At 47.0% G+C, this 20,174-nt stretch overlaps 1 protein-coding gene across 1 annotated transcript in view; it reads right to left on the bottom strand.

Annotated features, from left to right (window-relative positions):
- The window catches only part of LOC119445315 (DIS3-like exonuclease 2), a 129,470-nt gene that overhangs the window by 41,722 nt on the left and 67,574 nt on the right, over positions 1 to 20,174 (bottom strand). Inside the window, 6 exon segments of the mRNA XM_037709629.2 lie at positions 3,730 to 3,874; positions 5,196 to 5,283; positions 9,478 to 9,522; positions 9,525 to 9,624; positions 18,644 to 18,897; positions 19,836 to 20,046. Coding sequence (XP_037565557.1) covers positions 3,730 to 3,874; positions 5,196 to 5,283; positions 9,478 to 9,522; positions 9,525 to 9,624; positions 18,644 to 18,897; positions 19,836 to 20,046 — 843 coding nt within the window.

Raw genomic sequence — 20,174 nt, forward strand, 5'->3', positions numbered from 1 at the left:
AAGATGTTTTCGAGTGCGCAGCCTTCCGCATCGGATTTAGCAAAGCGATGCACTTGCTTACATCGGCATCTACAGCCACAGATCATTGTTAGCGTCAAAAAATGGGGGAAAGGTGCATATATGAAAAGGCGCTGATATGAAAGAATGTCAAAACGTAGAATAAAACACATATCTGCTCATATGAGCCGCGATGTTCTATCGTGAGACGAGTCAGTATGAGCGGCTGAGCCACTTAAACAATGGCGGCTGTGATCAAGTTACAAATATTGGGCTGTTAATTTATTGCTGATTCTCGCTTTTCTTTAACTTCTCGATAGTTAGTTTGTGCGTGTCATAAAGCATTATTAGAGCAAACTGTGCTCGCATAAGCGCCCATTTAAAGGCTGTGTTGTTCTCCTGCAAAAACGCGGATGCCATCGCTGACACCGTTGGTATATAACTGAGCGAAGCGGCTGTTTATGCTGCTATACCGAATGTACCGTTTCTTGTTTCGGGTTTGACGCAGAGATAAAGAGTACATCTCAAGAATTAAGAAATGTGTCAGCATGCCAACACGTAAAAACCACCCATCTACGTTGCAAATATGACCGACAGCCTATGGGAACGGTGACGTACAGATGTTGGCACTGGCGTTGGGCACAGCGCTGTGTGACCGCTTGCAGCTCATTGTGTACGCGCCATGGGAAGCGAAGGGTAGTTTATTTCAAATCACTAAGGCTAGAATTGGACTATAAAAGCAGTTTCCTACATTATAATTTGCTCACTTTTCAGTACCGGTCCGCCGGTAGCGGGTGCGCGAACTCGACGGCACCAGGCCTAACCTTCGCTGAACAGGATCAACATTGGCTCAAACTTATGTACACTGATTGAGAGGGTCGAATCTTGTGCATTTCAACTTTGTAGGCATGTCTTGACTCACTCTGAGCGCGTTATGGGTTCGACGGCTGATCGCGCGGTGTTCGGTCGAATGATGGTCGGCACGCTAATTTTATCGGTGCTGTCGACAAGAAAGCCCGTCGCAGTACGACAACTCGCACTCGTCGTTTAAGTCTTGTAGGCCTGGTATGATAAAATTGTCTCAGCGACACAGTGCTGAATGGTCGGCCAATCGTAGGCGTGCGCGTCTTATCGGTCTCGTATCGACCCAGTGTTACCGCGCCTTGAACGAGTATGTGAAGTCGGACACACGCTGCCACTACCAGCAAGCGAGGACAGACGCTGCAAGAAGTCTTCGTCGGCAACGTGTTTTTAAGTGTCGTCCAAGTGTAACGCAGGGGTTTATCGATAAATTTGCTATTACAGCCATCAATGCAAGGCGGCAACTACGTGGTTCCCTGTGCAGTCTAGACGAAGCCCTCACCGCTTTCTGTTAAAAGTGGAGTTGCAGTCTTACGCTATGCACGTTTTCGGTACCGCACCGACGTCGAGCTACCAGTGAAGTTTCAACGAGGTACACAGCACGAGTTTGCACTTGCAGTAGCGCACGTGCGAACGCATTTTTTTTGGGGGGGGGGGGGGACGTTTCCCCAAGACGGGGCCGCACGGTGTGCGCGCGACCCTTCCAAAACTTTTCGCGACTAATCCGCCAGGGCAGGTCGCATGCGCCGTAGCGCCGTGAAAAAGGCGGATTAAAGTTAAACCATTCAGTTGCTAGTTCAGTGTGTGTCATTGTCCCTTTCTGTCCGTGTCCATACGTTCTGCTCGAAACCATTTGTGCTATGTGCAACCAACAAGCTCAGGCAAACACTATTCTTAATTAAAGAATGCCAGTGTGGAAAAATTTTTTTGTTAAATATCAGATGGGTGTTATATTTATATTCTGTTTAGCAATTTCAATGTCACTTTTAAGGTAGTTTACCCCATTGGACACATAGAAAGCAGGCGCACATTTGATTCTGCGTGGTTCCTGCCAACTTATGGTGCCGATTTCTGCCGACTTCTGGTGCTGTATCGAAAGGCTTTCGTTCGTGTGCTTGATCACGTTCGATGTCTCAAGGATGATGCCCCACCGAAAATGATCTCTCGAGAATATCACCCCTGAATACAACTTAGCTGCTATTCGTGCGCCATCGTGGCTTGTAGTACTTATGGTCCTCCTGAGAGAGCATCTGGCAAGCAGACCTTGCATGCTTAAGTGACTGTGCTTGCGAAATGTAGCCTGTGCAGCTTTGTCAAGTGCAGTTTACATGCTTTGTGCACGTTAGCTCGTCTGCGTCGCACTTGCCTGCTGCAGTGGGGTGTGTGCTCCGCCTTGTAAGCTGGGACAGGAAAGATGTGTTCTGCTTTTCTTTGCGCAGTGTTGTGCACTGCACAGCCATCATTTTTGTTTGAGCATGTGTTCGAGCACCTGACAGCAACGCGACGCGTCACCATTCTTGCAACAGCTCAAGTCACGTGTGAAATGAGAAAGCATGCCGAGAGAGACACCCATCGATTAGCGAATGTTGAGCGAGCGATGCACCTGGGTGCCTAAGTGCAACTGAGAGATAAGCAGTCGTGCACAGTGCTAGGACTTTTGCCATATCTGCATCACTACCGCTCACCGTCAGGTGCACGCGTCGTCTGCTTAGGCACTATGTAAAGGCTGCTAATAAGAAAATTAGACAATTACTAGCCCTGCGACTTTTCCAAAATTACACTGGTAGTATATCCTATGCATTTATAGCCTATTGAGCCCAAGTGAAATTCTGTTGCAGTTGGCCTTTAAGAAGTGTTTAATCTTGAACAAGCTCGACAGCACGGAAGATGACTCGATTCTCAGGCGATCACTTAAAGAGATAGTTTTGCTTTCGTGAGACTCTGCTCGTCCTGGCACCGAACCCCTCAATGTACATGACCGACAGCACTCTTGGCACTGTGCGAAGACCAAGTTTGGCACAGCGCCAGAAACACTTGTCGCAGACGCATTCGATGCCAAGTCCCACAAAATTTCGCTAATGTGAAGCTATCGCTGAAAGTGATCGCCCAAGAAATCAGCCCAAGGAAAGCTCTACCTCCTCCTCAGATGAGTGAAGAGAATTCGCTTCCGGATTGTGATTCCTGAAATAACGGTACTATATTTTGTTCCATTCATCTTGTATTATTTTTTATTTTGCATGACTGGAAAGTCGACCCTTGCATTACAATCACGGTCACGTAAACATTCAAGTAACTATGGTACTTTTTCGTATTTGGGCTGTTACTGCCCAGTAAACGTTCTTGAAACTAGTTCAATGTTTGCCTATTTTTGAATACAATGGCAGTCAATCTTTACTGGAAAAAAATTAACAAGGCCGGAGCAGAGGCCTTCTAAATTCATGACGTCACGGTGAGGTGATGTGGGATCTTAAAAGTAGGTGTTGCTTTATTATTAATGAAAATATATTTTTGAGGTGCATCTCCCCTTAAATGGCATTTCTTGATCTTATGGTTTTACAGGGAACAGTGTTGTGAACTAACCAACCAATAATTTCATTATGATTGATCAACCAATCTCCAATGACTGCTACTTGTAATTCACACAGATCACAGTAGAGTGCTGCAGACACTGTTTCAGCTTCAAACACAGCAATAACATGGCGATGATCAGCAACTTCTGAAAAAAGTTGCTGTGATTGACGTGACTGCTACTTCCATATGTAAAATTTGGAGCTTTCCATGCATTTCACGATGAGTGCAGACAGTGCTATCAAACTTAACATGCTCATTTCAATGTGACACTGATACACACTTCAGTAAAATTGAACTAACCTCAGGCACTTTCCAATCGGAGCTGACCCCGAGGTCTTCTAGGATGTCTGGTGGGAAATCTTGGTGGTCCACATCATACGACTCGAGCATGGCATTTGTTTCAACTGCTAGGCTGCCTGCGGGGCCGAGCAGACGACGAATCTTCCTGCACAAGGGAAACATGGGGCCATGTATACAGAACAGGCTCTCTCTCACTTGCATGTCTAACAGCCTTCTGGGCCATGCTGCTCTCGTTTATCTGAACAAACAGGTACATGGCAATTTGTTTGCAGAGTTGAGCAAAGCACGATGTTGGCCTATCTGGTGCAAAGCTGCCAAGGTCTGTGGCAAAAAACTTAAGTGTGGACTGCAGTAGAGTGCTAACTTAGGCCTGTTGGTACATGTTGCATCAAAAAAGGAGTAACGGCGCAAAACACCGGACATATAAAAGGAAATGGATGAAGCGCTGGTTGGTTGATAATGAGCACTTTGTTAGTTCCAGTCTGTATGTCCTGTGTCTTCTTGCACTGTTATACTTGTTTTTTGATGCAAGTGTGAAGAAATGCAGAGAAAGAGAGTCCCTTTTGTCTTCTGTCTTTTCTTTCTTCCACTCCCCCTTTTCTCCACAAACACTGATGACTGCTTTCGAAGTAACAAGTATCTACACTTCCCAGAAGTGGATGGCAAGTCCCAAGTTTTTCAATGAGCAAGGATCAAATAAATTAGACCTGTCACGATATCATCAAATTAAATTGGCAGCCGTAGGTGCATAAATCATGTTGCTTCACGACCAATCGAGGCCCCGTAAACTGTTCAGGATGCAAATTACATTCTAAAGTGGTGGTGCGTGTGAAGTGTGATGCGCGAAAACAGTCGACTGCATCAGCTTGCCCCGAATGTTGGTTGGTATGTAAAACACAGTCGTGGCTGTGCAAATAAGGACCTTTAGGAAAAATGTATGGGGCCACACGTGCACACACACAGGCGACAACACCGTGGCTTTACGACTGCCATCTGCTTCCCTCCTTTTGAAGTAAGGAATGAATAAAGTTTAATTCAAAACCGGCACAAACTCAGTTTCCTATTGAGGTAGGAGCGAATCCCCTTCCGATTCATTGCACACTGCCTTCACAGCTATCATCCCCGACCATACGGCAAACCATTGACAGGCCATCAAGATTGACAGGAGATGCGTTGCTGGCCTGTCAGAGGCATCACACTTGCAACTTTTTATCACAGACATGATTGCGATTTTTTTTTAGCCAATATCAGTGCATATGCTTTGAACAAATATTGAAGGCATTTTTACGTTGGCTGCAACTTTGATGCGGTTTTGATTGTACAGACTACATGGCAAACAAGACATCAGTCACTCGACTTGTCTTCAAGGTGTCCCAGCTTTCCGAGAAAAATGCCATTACCACACATGCAACAGCACCGCAGTGCCCCTAGGTAACTCTCATGTTTGGCATGGCGAGAACACTCACCCCATAGGAAAGGTGGCGTCTGGCAACCACTTGACCAACTCGGCTAGGAACAAGGTGTGGGAGAAGTCTGCCGGACGCTGAAAGAAGCCTGCGAGGGGGACAGCATTCAACAAATCAGGTGTGCACATGCACAAACTTCTTATGTCAATGGAGTTGTGCAAAAGCACCCGAGCTCTTCGAAAAAAAAAAAAAAAAAGCGTGTCAGGCATGTGAGGCCACTTGCTCTCGAGGTACTAACGAACTTGATTACCTAAGCAGACACGGTGCGCATTTGATACAAGAGTTGAACAGCTCGTAGGGGCGTCACAAAGATAGAAAAAGTTCTAACGAAACCACTATGGCAAAAATGATTACTGGATAGGGGAGTTTCACATCGTAAAGCAGGAACTCTTACCACAAAATCATCATGCACATATGCAAGCACACATGCACGCAGACACAAATGAGGCCTTGGAGCTTCCTTTTAATACGCTAGCATTAGCAGTGCCAAATCGGAAAAAAGTGTGTGAAGTAAGGGAAGCCGGTCATGCGATAGAGATAAGTCGTGTGGTACATAGATGTGCATGTGCATGTATATACTATACATATATATATATACACATGTGCACGTATGCACAACACACACACACATCCCTCTACCACGTGCCCGACTAGTACTATACACAGTTAAAACTTGATATAACGAAGTCAGTAAAATCAGCAATGTGCTTCGTTATATTGAAATTTCATTATATTAAATTTGATCTTTTATGCAAATAAGTATAGTCGCCAATTAATCTTTATTACCCGGAAGGGGCCGTGAAATTTTGCGTAATCAGCAATTGAAAATAAAAAAAGCTAATTTGAATTAGGAAAATATCATTATGCTGAATTTGAGAGTCAGGGGAGGGGGGCTGGGCCCGTTCAGCTTTTCGAACCTTCCCCACATATACAATCATAACATAAGAAGCCAACAAACAATGACACCAAGGACAACATAGGGAAAATTACTTGTACTTACTAATCGAATGAAAGAAATGATAAATTAATGGAAATGAAAATGGATGAACAAACAATTGTCCGCAGGAGGGGGGGGGGGGGGCGATCCCAGGTCTTCGCATTACGCGTGCGATGCTCTTATCATTGAGCTACCGCAGAGCCATTTTCCCATCCACTTTCTGGGGTATTTATGTTTTACAACTAGAACTAACCCTGGGAGTTATCATTACTTCCATTAATCAGAATTGGCGATCGGAACACGATTGCTTCTCGGTTGGATGTTTTTTTGTTTGTTTCTTTAATATTGGCTGTCAAGTTGGGGGTGTGGCCCTTACACAAGTGTGGCTCTTACACCAGATTTATTCAGCAAGAATCTTTCTTCGTGTAATTGTCTTACACTTTGCTATCATTAATACTGCTTCACCTTCCCGGCAAAACTGCAGCTTTTTTATTATCTTTTTTTAATACTAGGAGTGTGAGTCCGAGTATAAGCGTTGCTGCACATGTCTTCTATATATTCCGATTTTGAGTGAATCTGGCTTGGCCTAATTTTGGTTACTGAGTGAATTCTATATATACAGTAAAATCTCGGTGATACAAATTTCACATGGTCGCGTGAAATATTTGTATCACCCGAAATTCGTATCATCAAAACATACACAATATCAAGAAAAATGAATTATTTTACCAGGAAAGATTTCTAATAGTGGAACCCCATCGATACCTTCCTCGCTGCTGTGTTTTCCCAGCTGCTACGTAGCGTTTTCGCGGTCCCGACCTAAATCTCATTGACTTCCATGTATTAAGTTCCCATGATACGTCGCCAATCTGTAAGTTCCTGCATCTTACGTTGCGTTTGAATGTGGCGGTCACGTAAATTTAGCGGTGCAGCCAGCTCGTACGTTGCAACAAGCGACCGATGCGTTGCAACAAGTGACTGGCACATTGCAGATACGACGCAGCAGCGCGGGTGCCGCATTTTGAAAGCGATCCACGATGTGCGCAAAATGCGCGCCTCCGTAGACTTCATTGTCAAACGATCTGCGATGTTGACAAAGTGTGCCTAGTGCCGGTAGCTTCGTATGCGCTGTGCCTCCGACGTTTAGTTCGCATTGAAGCGAGAGACAGCGCAAAGGTAAATTCGCTCGCTGCTGCTGCTGCGCTTCCTCACGGCAGCGTTTCGATTGCGAGTGTCCACGGTCATCGAGCGAGATGTGTTAATGTTTACCTGTGCACGTGTGACATCGTGCTTGTTAATTTTGTTAGTAAGCGAATGTGTACAAGTTTATGCGGCCGGTACAACTACTATCCTTACTTCGTACAGCTCTCTACTAATTTGCTATCGCAATCGTTGCTTCACCTTTCGGGCGAAACTGGGCACTTTTTTCTTTTGCGGTCCCTTGAAAAACGTATCAACTGGGTTCTACTAACAGTGTACGTTTTCTTCTTGCCCAAATCGTCAACGATCGCCTTCTGAAAGACGTATAAGTGTGCGCACCTGATCTCAGGAATGCTTTTCGCACGCCACTGAACGCCTGAGCACGTTGAGTGCATGGAGTGTTTTGGCCGTCAGGGCTGCGCCGCGGTCGTCATTACACCAGCGGTTTTTGGCTACTTTCTTGCTAAGCATCGGCTAGGCTGTGACGTGGTCTGGTCCGCTCGACGTGGGGACCAATCAGAGATGCACAGCCGCATGATGTAGCCGGTTGCTTGGCGATAATGGATTCCTCCCAGATCTCGCGATGCCAGCTTGTCTGTGCCAGTCACTCCGCTGGCTCGGCCGTCACCGCTGTTGCTCACGCGTTCGTATGATCCGCAACGGCGGTGGCAATGCGTTCGGAATGGCAGATTTTTTTCGTATTGTGAGCAATGTATTTCGGTCGGGAATGTTACGAATTTCTATCACACCGAAATTCGTACAAGCTGGGATCGTATCACCGGGATTTTACTGTACTTATGACCTCTGCCTGCAAGAAGCGATGTTTCCATCCCTAATACGTAAATGTAAATTATTAGAAGAGTTTATTTGTTATTATTATTTTTTTCATGAGTCATTAGCATTGCCTATTGGAAATAGAAGCAATACTGAGACACATCATTTACGTGCTTTTCACGCGCCGTTGATAAAAGACGCTGCCTCAGGGGTCACTCAAGTCTGGAGGTTTTTTTTTTCAAAGTAAAAAAAGCAGGCAAAGCAATTTGAAACGAGGTGAAAATACAGCACCATATTGACGCGTACTCTATCTAGACGTTTAAACGACGATGACAGTATGTGCTTAACTGACTCCGAGTAGTAGGACAGGCTAATTCGAAAACGAAGAAGATGTCTTTGTGCTGGTGATTCTTAAGCTGTTCCGCCGTCTTGCTCAACGTGTTGCCTCTTGTTCGCGTTGACTCGTGACAATATTCATTCTCTAAGCATAGGCTATCCGTACCTTATAAATAATTGTTAGTTGGCTACCTCCTTCTCCTTAAAAAATATAATAAACTTTGCCCTGTACACACATTTAAATATACTGCGTCTGTGCATGGTGTGCGCAGTGGAAATTTTTAAAAAATGTTGAAGTGAAGAAATACGGATGAGGTAGCCCGGCTGCCACAGGTGCTTCTAATGCGCTTATCCTCCTATTATCAGGATTTGCAGAAATAAAGCGGAAGTATGAATAAAAGCCATGCACGTCTGTGCTAACAATGATGCAGAAAGCTTTTAGCCAGAATAAATATTTAAGTGATAATGAAAGTGGCAAAAGAAACCTCAAATGATGTAGGTAACAGAACTCAGGTGATGACACTTTAGGAGGGGGGGGGGGGGGGGCTTAGGCCCCGGTGCCCCCCGTAGCCGGCGCCTATGCACCAGACGAGACGCCCTCTTTCTCTGGCGCCCCGACCCTAAACTGGACCAACGACCTCGCGGATGCCTGCTACCCACGAGTGACCTCGTTGCCCAAATGTCAAGCGCAATGAGACAAGCCTATTTATGACCTATTTACAGAGTGGATTTTCCCTCTGCAAGTGTTACTTATTGCTTGCAGAAATAAACACGGTTAAAGCCGATGCTGCTGGGTTGCCTTATTCAACGAACCCAGCGTAGCTGCGATTACACGTGCTATGATTTGGGGAGTACTACGGAACGACTGTGTGCGGCTAGATCCGGAGCTTGCCTTCAGTCCTAGTCTCATGCAGAGCATACCTCCACAACCTTTTACCAAGAAAATGTGTCTGAATATAGCCTGCCCATATATGACGGCAGCCCGAGAGTTCACTCTGGTAGTTTTTCAGCCTCCACAATCCAACAGTCACTCACCCGGTGGGCACTCCTGGGCGGGCACCATGAGGCGAGGAAAGCGGCGTCCCTCGGAGAGAACAGCACCCACATTGGGTTGTTGTCCTGCAGCTGTCGCAAGAGGCCAGCCGTCACTCTAGAGTTCTTGGCCTCCAGGATGTGCACCACCTGCACAGGGTGACAGTGATGCAAATGATTGGTCGGGTCGGGTTGAAGGTAATGTACCAGAGCAATGCAGGGACCGAGGGCGCATCCAACACTGGTGAACTGCAGAGACGCACAACCAGTACGTTGCAAATGGTCCCTGGTCGAAAAGTGACAGTTTCACAGGTCAGTCACTCCCCTACTGGAGTTGCACAGCTGCTGAAGTAATTGGCGGCGCAGGAGCAGGACATTGCAATGAGCTGATGACTATTTTACGCGGTGATGGCAGTGCAAGCTGGAGAAAAAAAAAAGAAAAAAAATTTCATGCTGGAGATCCTGGGGTTTCGAGCGCTCGCAATAATTGTCCGACGCCGTTGCATTTCCCAGAACTCCATGCGCCTTGCCTCCCCGCCTGGACGGGATGGCAGGGGCCCATTGGCGAAGTTTTGACGGAATTCGGCCCCTTACTTACATGCTATCTGGGTGTGCATGCACAAGACGCGGCCTGGGGAGACCACATACAGGCATCAGAGGGTGCATATGTGCTCCTCTCGGCTGGCAGCGGTCCCTTTGTCCGCCGCTGGCCGACGGTGAGTTCGACTCGCTTGGTTCCCGGCCGCGGCGGGCATGCCCACTCTTCAGTCATCTCAATGTCCTGAGGCAGCACCTTCCGATTGTGTCCCTTTGTTTCTATTTCCTGCTGTTGGGGTGTGCAACGCCAGGCGCTGACCTAAGGATAGGCGACCGCTCTATAGACTGGGTTTTTTGTTTTCTCTGCCGCGGTGCGCTGATAGCAGCCACAGGCAATCATTTGCCCATACTTTTGTTTAGCAATTACATTCCTATTTGGTTGTATTTTAAATGTGTGTTGCATCGAAACCCGGCTTAATACAGTGTAGACCGCTTATAACGTAAGTCGCCGGAGTTGCGACATCTGCAGTAAAATCGGTACCGCACTATAACCAAAACAACGATTTTCAAGGCCTGCACATATGCAAAACATGTAGACCAAGCAGCTGCGTGTATCCGAGAATTGAAGCGTCCGACCGGGAGTTTTGCATCTGTTTAAATTTACGAATGTTGAAAGGTTAATGTCCAAGTACCCGTGGTCTTTGCATGAAACAGACAAAATAATAATAATTAAAAAAAAAATGGCGACTGAAATTTCAGGCGCAGTATTGTGCCTCATTCGATTTCTCGGACTGGGGCCGTATTCTGAAACGTTCGCCTAGGCGAAATCACCGTGCGCGCTGATTGGCTAGTTGAGCAAAATTGAATGACGTCGGGCTCAACCACCCAATCAGCTCATCCAATTTTGCTAAAACAGCCAATCGGCGCATGCCTGAAAGCGAAAAAAGAAATTTCGCCTAGGCGAACGTTTCAGAATACGGCCCCTGATCGACGTATACACGATGTCGAAAACATGGCGACTGCGGAACAAGTTGCCGCCATTCGAGCGTTACCTGTGCCCTGATTTTCGTTATCAAGGTGGTTTCTACGCTTTCCATGAGCCATATAGCCACTGTAATGCATTTCATTGACTCAGCATCACATGACAACTTTGGTCGCCAATGAGGCGCGCTGGTTAGGCCTAGCCGGCGGGGGTGTTGGGCGGCATGCCGTCGCGATAAGCTTGCCCTTGATATATTTGTACTTGTAGACGATTACATAGAGACTACGCATGCAATCACGTGCACGGGCTGCACGGGCTTCGACGACGCTACGTCGAGTACCAGCCCAGCTACCGTATTTGGGTCTGGTCTCCAATATGCCGACGAAGACTTAGCGACAAACTGTTACGACGCTATTTCAGACCCTATAAGATCATCCGACGTATTGGCGCACTGGACTATGAGGTCGTGCCAGACGGCATTTCGCAACCAAAGCGGCGCCGTGCACGACCTGAAGTCATTCATGTGGTGCATCTTAAGCGTTTTTACGGCCGCTGACGAACTTAGGGACTTTCTTGCTTTGTTCTTGTTTTTTCTTTGTTGTTTTTGCTTTCGTGTTTGTAGCATCGGGACAATGTTTTTTTAAGGGGAGGGTATTGACATGTGAACTTCTTTATCTTTCACCGGTGGCCGCTTTTCCCGGCTAACAAATGTTAAACGTTATTGCTAGGCGCAGGATGCGCCTGCATGTGTCGGAAGTTTCTCAACCTTATCGATGCTTCTATCAGTTGCCTGTTGTCACCGACGCTTATGTATTTTGATTTTATGAGCGACGCAAATTGTCTAGTACTTTCTGGAAGACATGCGGGCACGAGGGATTACTCTGGAACCTTCGATGACTCATGTATAAAAGCCGACGCATTTCCCCGCTGATCAGATTTCAATGATCGCCGACTGCGTTCGCCGCTATCGTTGTGCTTCAAGTGCAACTTGCTTTTGTGGGCACAGGTTCGGCCAATAAAGTCCGTTTCGTTATTAACAGTTTTGCGACTGTTTTCTTCACCGTCACTAATACGTGACAATATTGTTTTCGGCCGGTCCCGGCATACCTCTCATAGGACCCAATGCATCGTAACCCTGCTGTGTTGCGACTGGGGGACTGCCCCCGCATCATGCGTTGCAAACTGCCACCCCGCGCCAGCCCGAGTGGTTATGTTGACTTTTCATGTCGCTTGGCTTGGTGGTTTGACAATGGGATTGTTCGCCCAAAGGGCCGGGGGCGACACCCCCCCCCCTATGACGTATTTTCGGTTTCCGGCAGCAAAAGCATGGCCTTTGAGATTCATATCTGCTATCTAAAGATAGTGTCTATGACGTGTGTTGGGGCCTAAAAATTGGTTTTGGCACATAGACGTTCTGTATGAAGTCCAAGGGCGATAAAGAGAGCCAACGACCTTGGTTAAATGTTGCGCACACAAGAAAGAAAAGCGGGCAGGAAGCGTGCTTTTTTCCGTCGCGCTCGAGGCACTGGGGGGATGGGAGGGTTAAGGGGCGTCATTATACTCTAGCAGCAACTGCGTACTGCGCGGTCGCCCGGGCCGCATCTTGAAAGCGATCTGCGTTGGGGGCAGAGTCTAGGCAGTGTAAGTGCGTCGGCGGCTTGTAGCTTTGTGAATGCTTTGTGTACTCGGCGCTCAGTTTGCGTTGAAGCGATAGACAGTGCGCAGGCCACATAGCTCACTGCTGCTGCCGCGCTTCCTCACGCCAGCGTTTTGACAGCGAGTGTCTGTGCTCACAGAGTGTGATGTGTTCATGTTTGTCCGGGCGCGCGACACCATCCTTGTTAATATAGTTAATATAACTAGTTTATACGGACAACACAACTACTATCCTTACTTTGCACAGCTGTCTACTAATTTGCTATCGCAAGCGATGCTTCGGCTTTCGGTTGAAACTGCGAGTTTTTTTTTTAAAACGTATAAATTAAAATAAAATTTTGTGCTGTTCACCACTACTCTCATTTCTCAATTTTTCTGATTTCTCGGCTCTTGCGTTTCCCGAACCTTAAATTTTTTTTAATGGTCCCGTGAAAAAAGTATCAGCGGTGTTCTACTGTAATACATATTCTGGCAGCAAAGGTGTCAAATATAGTCACCTGCTGAATTTCAAGATGCCTGATTTGTCAGACCTGCGTGATTATTCGCACTTCCCTGCGACATTGCTACCTACCCCTAGCACAAATGTAGAACAACAAAAACATAAACTTCAGACATTGCACAGTGTTTTGGGCATGAACTATGCACGCTATGCTGCAAACATGGCGCTATAACCACATGGTGGCTATAAACAAAGTTTGCACCCTGTAAACTAGGCACGAAACTGCAACTTAAGTTGCCAATGCCAGAGAAAGCGGCGCAGGTTAGGCCTAGCAGCCTAAGCACTGCAGCTGGCAGAGTGGCTGGTGACAAGGCATTGCGGGAAGCTCACTGTCAGTATGTTTGCACTCAGACTCATAGAACCTAGTAGCCATTGAGTGCGAGATCAGACTCATGGGCTCGACTGACGGCCGTACTAGCAGAGTACAGATCGACCCCCCCCCCCCCCCCCCCCCCCGTGTCCGAAAAACACGGCAGCGGCAGCAGCTTGGCTTGGTAGAACCGCAGTTGGCAAACCAACGTACCGATCCCACGTGATAACTCCGATTGCACGGTTGTGTCTTTTGGCGGTGCAGAGTGCTTTTATGTAATTTATTGTTCCAGTGCCTCGTATTGGTATGGCAAGGTGCCGACAGGCCTTCGAAATATGTAGGGGACCACTGCAGCCCTGTTGGAAGCACCCTGCTTGCATTTATTAGGCAGAGACCCATCGCAATTCTTTTTTGGTGAGACAGTATAGACCACTTATAACGTAACTGTTTATAGTGCAGAATTGGCTACAACGCGGCCTTTCGCGACTCCCGTTTACCCTCCCATAGGACTCCATATACACATACCGCTTGCTTTTACCGCTTGCACATACATACCGCTTGCACATACATATACGCATACCGCTTACATTGCAGCCGCGTGAGACGAAATACTGGTTATAATGCGGCTTCCGCGGGAAAATCTCGCCGACAAGGGCGGCAGCGAGCCCGCTTCTCAACAAGATGCGTGCTGCCGGTCGGCGTATGCATTATTCTATGCAATCACACTCTCGTTAATTCGGACTTATTTGGCCGCACATCGGTTAATTAAGACTACTTTCGGAGCTCGGTGAGCGAGGAGCACCGCAAATGTGCGACACAAAAGAGCAAGAACGGCGCTAGCGTCCAACCGAAACAAAGCAGCGGTACAGCGTACTAGAATAGGGCAGTGAAGCGACTGTCGGGGGCTGCGCCTTGACAGAGCTGTCACGGTAGGTAGCAAATGTAGCGGCGGCGCTGCAGTTGCCGACTACGCTGTTCCCGTTGACAACGCGTGTGCGATATTTGGCGTAGGCACTCTGTTTCGGCTACGTGCTCCTTTATTTAGTGCGTGTTTTTCAACACAGTTCGTGTAGAATGGTGACTCCTTGCTTCAGCAATGGGTAAGCAACACTTGAACCATTGCTACGCCCCTGGATGTAGCACTGGATACACTCGAGCGGATGCTACAAAGAAGCCCTCACTTTTCAAGGCACGCAGGACCCTGAACGACGGAGCCTATGGCAGCGGAACTTGCACAGAGTGGATAAACCACTTACGGAGGATTGTGCAGTTTGCGAACTACACTTTGAGCCGCATTTTGTTGTGAGGGATTATGTGCACGTAATCAACGGCGAAGAAGTTCGTCTACCGCGACGAAAGCCTACGCTTTCGTCAGACGCCGTGCCAAATCTTACCGAACGCCCCGGCGTACTTATTCAAGTGCGTGGTGCTGAGAAGGAACGCGAGAAAATGCAAGGCTGAAGAGACCAACAGACCAGCTAAAAAGGTACTATTCTCGAGTGCTGAAGAGCATCAGACTGCAGATGAGCCTACTGATGTTTGTGAGACAGTTTGTGTGTACCAGCCCAAAGTGGTGATGTAAATTCTGTCGTGATTGTCGCTGCGCTAAAGAATGTAACCCCGCCTAATAAGCGCTGGGTTCTGCATGAAACGCAAGACAGAAGGAATTTGTTTCACTTCGTGAACCTTTGACGCCGTCACAGGTGAAGTGAGAGACGAAAGGATAGCTCTGGTGCTTTTCGTGTGAAGACATTTTTGCGTTATTTAACCATGGCATTGCTAAACACATTTATTTATATTGTGCATTTCTGCATTAGGTTCTCAATTTTGTCATACCATGGAAAACATTTTAATGCGCTTCTAAATCATTGTACATTTATGTATGTTAATACCTTCTGCATTTTGACCTGGAACATCTTGTATATTTGTGTTGTGCATTCTAATAGTATGTGAATTCTTGGCATCCTCATACCACGGCAGTGGGCAATAAAACTTTGAAGGTAATCATTATCTGTTGCAGTTTTTTTACTTCTTTCGTCTCATCTATTGATACCAGTAGACACTGCGCATGGCATGCACTGTCATTTCCAATCGGTGCAAGAAAGCATCTTTGCATCGCGGTTTTGGCTAAAATAGAGAAAGAGTAAATTTCAAACACTAGAAAATTTCATTTCACTTAACGGGGGCGTCCTGGGTGCGACTGAATGAAAGAAGTTGCGGAAGTAGCCTTTAGAGTGCACATGCCATGCAGGCTTCGATGCGCGCCTCCCCGTAGTCGCCGATCACAGCGCCGCCGCAATAGTCGCCCAAGGAGCGCGGTCGTTCCACTGCCCAATTCTAGTACACTGTAGCGGCGGAGTCTGCATCGCCACAGCCATCAGTTGAAATCATACGTGAATGACAGCAACGCCGGAACGCTTTGAGCCTATTTGTGTCTTTAACGCCTGTATTCTTGCATTTACCGCTGCGCATAAATCCGCGTTGGCCGCGGGCTTTCGTAACTGTGTAGTCATCATCCCCGATCGCGTTGATAGTGGCCGCGGTTTTCTCCGCAGCGGTTACGGCGAACAATAGTTTCGTTTTTACTCGGTATGTGCGTAGGCCGCATGCCTAAAGAACTGCGTAGTCGCCATGGATGATCACTTAGATAGTGACCGCGGTTTCGACTGCCAGTTGTTGCAGCAAATGGTAGTTTATTCGCCCAGGCTACGTGCGTGCGTAGGGCGCGTGCCTTCAGCACCGCAAAGTCGCCGTTCATAATCACATCGATAGCGGTCCCGGTTGCGGCAAACAGCTGTTTCGTTTTGACTCGGTGCAAAGCTGTCGAGCTTGAAGAGCACCGGCTACATCGCGATTATGTTTTCGCCAGCTCACTAGAGAAAACGTAATCGCAATGTGCGTGCGAAAGTACAAAGCGTGTCTACATGCTTGATCTACATGTTTTGCATACATGCAGGGCTTGAAAATCGTTGTTTTGGTTATAGTGCAGATATTCGCAACTCCGGCGACTTATGTTATAAGCGGTCTACACTGTATCTGTGTGTATGCTTATAATAAATATTAGATATAATGAAGGTATTTTCGTGGCTGATGCAACTTCATTATAACAAGGTTCGACTACGTTACCAAAGACTCATCCAGGCTGCTTCTGCTTTCCTTGCCGGAATCAGTGCTTGAACATATTCGACGCTTTCAATTCCTTTCACTATCATTTGGTCAGATTAAGATTATACTGTACACATGTGCTGAAGGAAAGCCTCTCCTTTTAATTTCATTCTTCCCTCTTTAATTCTTCGTTAAGTCTTTCATCAATAGTTTGGATAAGTATACGAGGTAAGCTGCACATGCAGTATACCTTTTGAATTAGGATACAAGCGCAAGAACTTGATGGAATAAAAAACACACAAAACGTGTATAGTAAAAGTGTACATTAAATTCTGTGCACTTTATTTTTTTTATAATAGAAATTGGGAGTTAAAGTGTTAACTTTGACAACCAGGGAGGGATCTTGCCATGTGCACCCAATTTTTAACTTTGAATACTTATACTTTGGTTGTGCACGAAACACACGGACGAAGAAAAGGACTAGATGACGCGAGCGCAAACTCTCAACTGGTAGTTTTATTGAAGGAACATTATTTGATGATAATGATGTTTCTTGACATCCCCTTAGAAATGGGGCGGGGACAAATAGTTTCCTAGCCTGCTTGATTTAATCAGGTTTTACAGTTTAACCTGGATATAACGAAATTGACAAATTCCCGAAAAACTTCGTTATAAAAAGGATTCCGTTATATGCAGGTACGGCACGAAAATTCGAAAAAGAAACGCTTACCCTATTTACTCGATTCTAACACACCCTCGATTGTAATGCGCACCCGTTTTCTGTAACCAAAAGAGAGGGGAAAAAAATGTGCGTGGACGCGTGTCGTTTCGCACAAGCGTGAGGCGTCGGAAATGAATAGCGAGTGCCACGATGGCGTCATGTAGTGTCAGGTTAGTGAAGTGAAGCGCAGAGACTTGCACAGTAACCAAAGAGTGGCGCTGCCAGCGCGTTGAAAAAAAAAAAAAAACTTTTTTTTTTTCCTTCGGCAACATCAACTGGAAAAGGAGAGTGCCGGCTTGGCGGGCTAGGCCAGCTGCAGCAAGCGGCGGGATCAGGTTTGAATGAAGGGAGGGGGAAAGGTCACGCCCGCGGCAGCAAGATCGCAGAGTCGAGGGATGCAGGCCTGCCTCACGCACACTCGCATGCACGCACATGTGCACTCGCCTCGCAGTCGCCGTGAATTCAAGCGTGCCAAGCGCGCCGCCGCCACTTCGCATTCCGTTGCAGCGGAGAAGGTGCTTCCGGTTGCTGCTGGCGCAAAAATGACAAAATTGGGGCGAAATCTCTCGGTTGTCGGCGGGGAAAATTTTTTATGTCGAGGGGGTCTCCCGCTGCCCCTTTGTTACGTAGAGGTCTCAAATACATGTGCTTCTATGGAGTAACGGCGGGGAATAGAAAAACTTCGTTATATCCAGGAATTCATTATATGGAGGTTCGCTATAAGCAGGTTTAAGTGTACTACATCTATCGCTATCTAGCCTTTTGCCTAACTGATCTCAATCTTAAATTTTGTATTTAAAGCTTCTATCGCCACACTGTACCATTACCTAAACTTGCAATGACTCCGGTTCTATCAATCTTTTCCCTGTTTTTCTTCCAGCAATACTCCAATCGTCTCAAACTTTTCTCCACTGCTGACGAGTTAATCTTTCCATATTCTTTGAATTCCAATGCTTCTGGAAGGTGGGCTCTCCCTAAGGGTCTCGCTGGATCAATATCTTGGCATTGAAAACAAACACATGAATACAAACACCAGATGCCTTTACTATCAGTCAATCCAATTGTTTTCAATGTTTATATTATTCCTTGTTTGTCCCGGTGTTAGTTTCACCACCAGGTGACGCTTGTAAGGATCTTTCAATAATGTTCCTTCAATAAAATTACAAGTTGAGAGTTTACGCGCTCGTGTCGTCTAGTCCTTTCCTTCGTCAGTATGCTTCCAGCACAACCCAAAGTACGAGCATGAATAGGCACCAACTTGCCCAGCTTTCAGTAGTTCTTCACATTGCCTTGCACTGGTGTTGACCCCTAGAGTGCTGCGACAAAATGCCTCCGAACAGGCCAGGTGGCAGCACCTACCTCTCCAGTGCGCTGTACGAAGCGCTTGGAGAGTGGATGCCGCAGAATGTCGGACACCGTGAGGCCCTCGTACTGGCCCTTGGCTGCACGTGTCGAACTCTGCCCACTGTGCGTGGCGCCTGGCTCCTGCTTCTTCTTGCCCTTCTTCAACGAACGCCTTCTTCGGTGTTTGCTGTTTCCAGTCCCACGTTCGCCCTTGCGACTGCTGACGAGACAACATTCCTCCACTGCAGGTGCCGTCTGCACAGGCACTTCTGCAATGATAAATTTGAATTTAAATTAAACACTCAATCAACATTTCACAGTACGACATCAACAGCTTATTGTTGGAAGTGCAAATGTAGCGGGCGAAGGGAATGCAGTAAAAATGCATGTAAGGACTGCACTAGTGCAAGGGCCTCACCCTGTTTCCCCTCAAATTTTGAAAGAAAGAAAAATTTATGTGTGGAACACACACTGTTTCCATGACCCATGTGCAAATAGTGGTTAGGCTTCCATGTGCTCCCCACAGATGGCACGCGAGAATGCGGATTCAGCTTCTTTCTCTTCTGCGCGAACTCACGCTATCTATATTGGATATCGGCGTCAGTTTTACCATCTCCAGCTTTTGTGGCTGTCAATTGCATTTCGTTTGCCTGCATTGATACATGCATTGTTTAGCTTTGCTGTGTGCAGTTTGCTTCTCTTTTTTTTCACGAAATCCCACCGAGCATTATAAGTTTAGCACGATGGACAAGCACCTTAATAGTTAGATGGCTGGTTTTAAACTGAAAGTTGTAGAGTTTGCTCTCAAACATGGCAAGTGTGCAGCAGGCAGAAAATTCAATGTAACCAAGAAGTGTGTTTGACGATGGTACAATCAAAAGGATGCATTGAGGAACTCAAGCTGCAAAAAAGCGCACTTTCTGAGGCAAGCCATGCAAGTTTGCTGAACTAGAAGAACAGCTCCTCTGCTATGTGACGGAAGCATGGAACAATGGCTGTGCATTCACAACACACATGTGTGCGAGTGCAAGCCTTGGCGCTTGCAAAAAGCATGGTGCGCGAGGACTTAAAAGCTAGTGCCGGCTGGGTACGAAGAGAGGAATGGCCTCTCCTTTCAGCGAAGCACCACGCTTGCTGTGCCAGCAGCTTCTGCACGACTACACTAGTAAGGTGCCCAGCTTTCAAAAGCATGCTCACAAAAACACACCTTGCACTGCCTGAGGTAGTATGGCCGCCACTGGAGCAGCAGGCTTGTCTTCCGGTCCTTCTTGGTCCCCGCTGGTAGCGAGACCCCACGTGAGGGGCCCCCAGCCACCGCCAGCTGTAGCGCTTTTGCCGTCCGACGACTGCTGCTGCTGCTGCTGTGGCTGCTGCTCCACAGCGGGCCCTGGCGGAGGTGGCACATCGATGCCGTCTACCTGGAAATATCCACCCTCTACAGCTGCATGCAGACTCGGGCAGCGTACACAAATCCTTATTAAGCACTTTAATGAATATCGCCTGTTGTGCACAGCAGTTGGCTAATAGACCAGAGAAAGAACAGGCA

The sequence above is a fragment of the Dermacentor silvarum genome, chromosome 3 (assembly GCF_013339745.2).
Source record: "Dermacentor silvarum isolate Dsil-2018 chromosome 3, BIME_Dsil_1.4, whole genome shotgun sequence".
NCBI classification, from domain to species: domain Eukaryota; kingdom Metazoa; phylum Arthropoda; class Arachnida; order Ixodida; family Ixodidae; genus Dermacentor; species Dermacentor silvarum.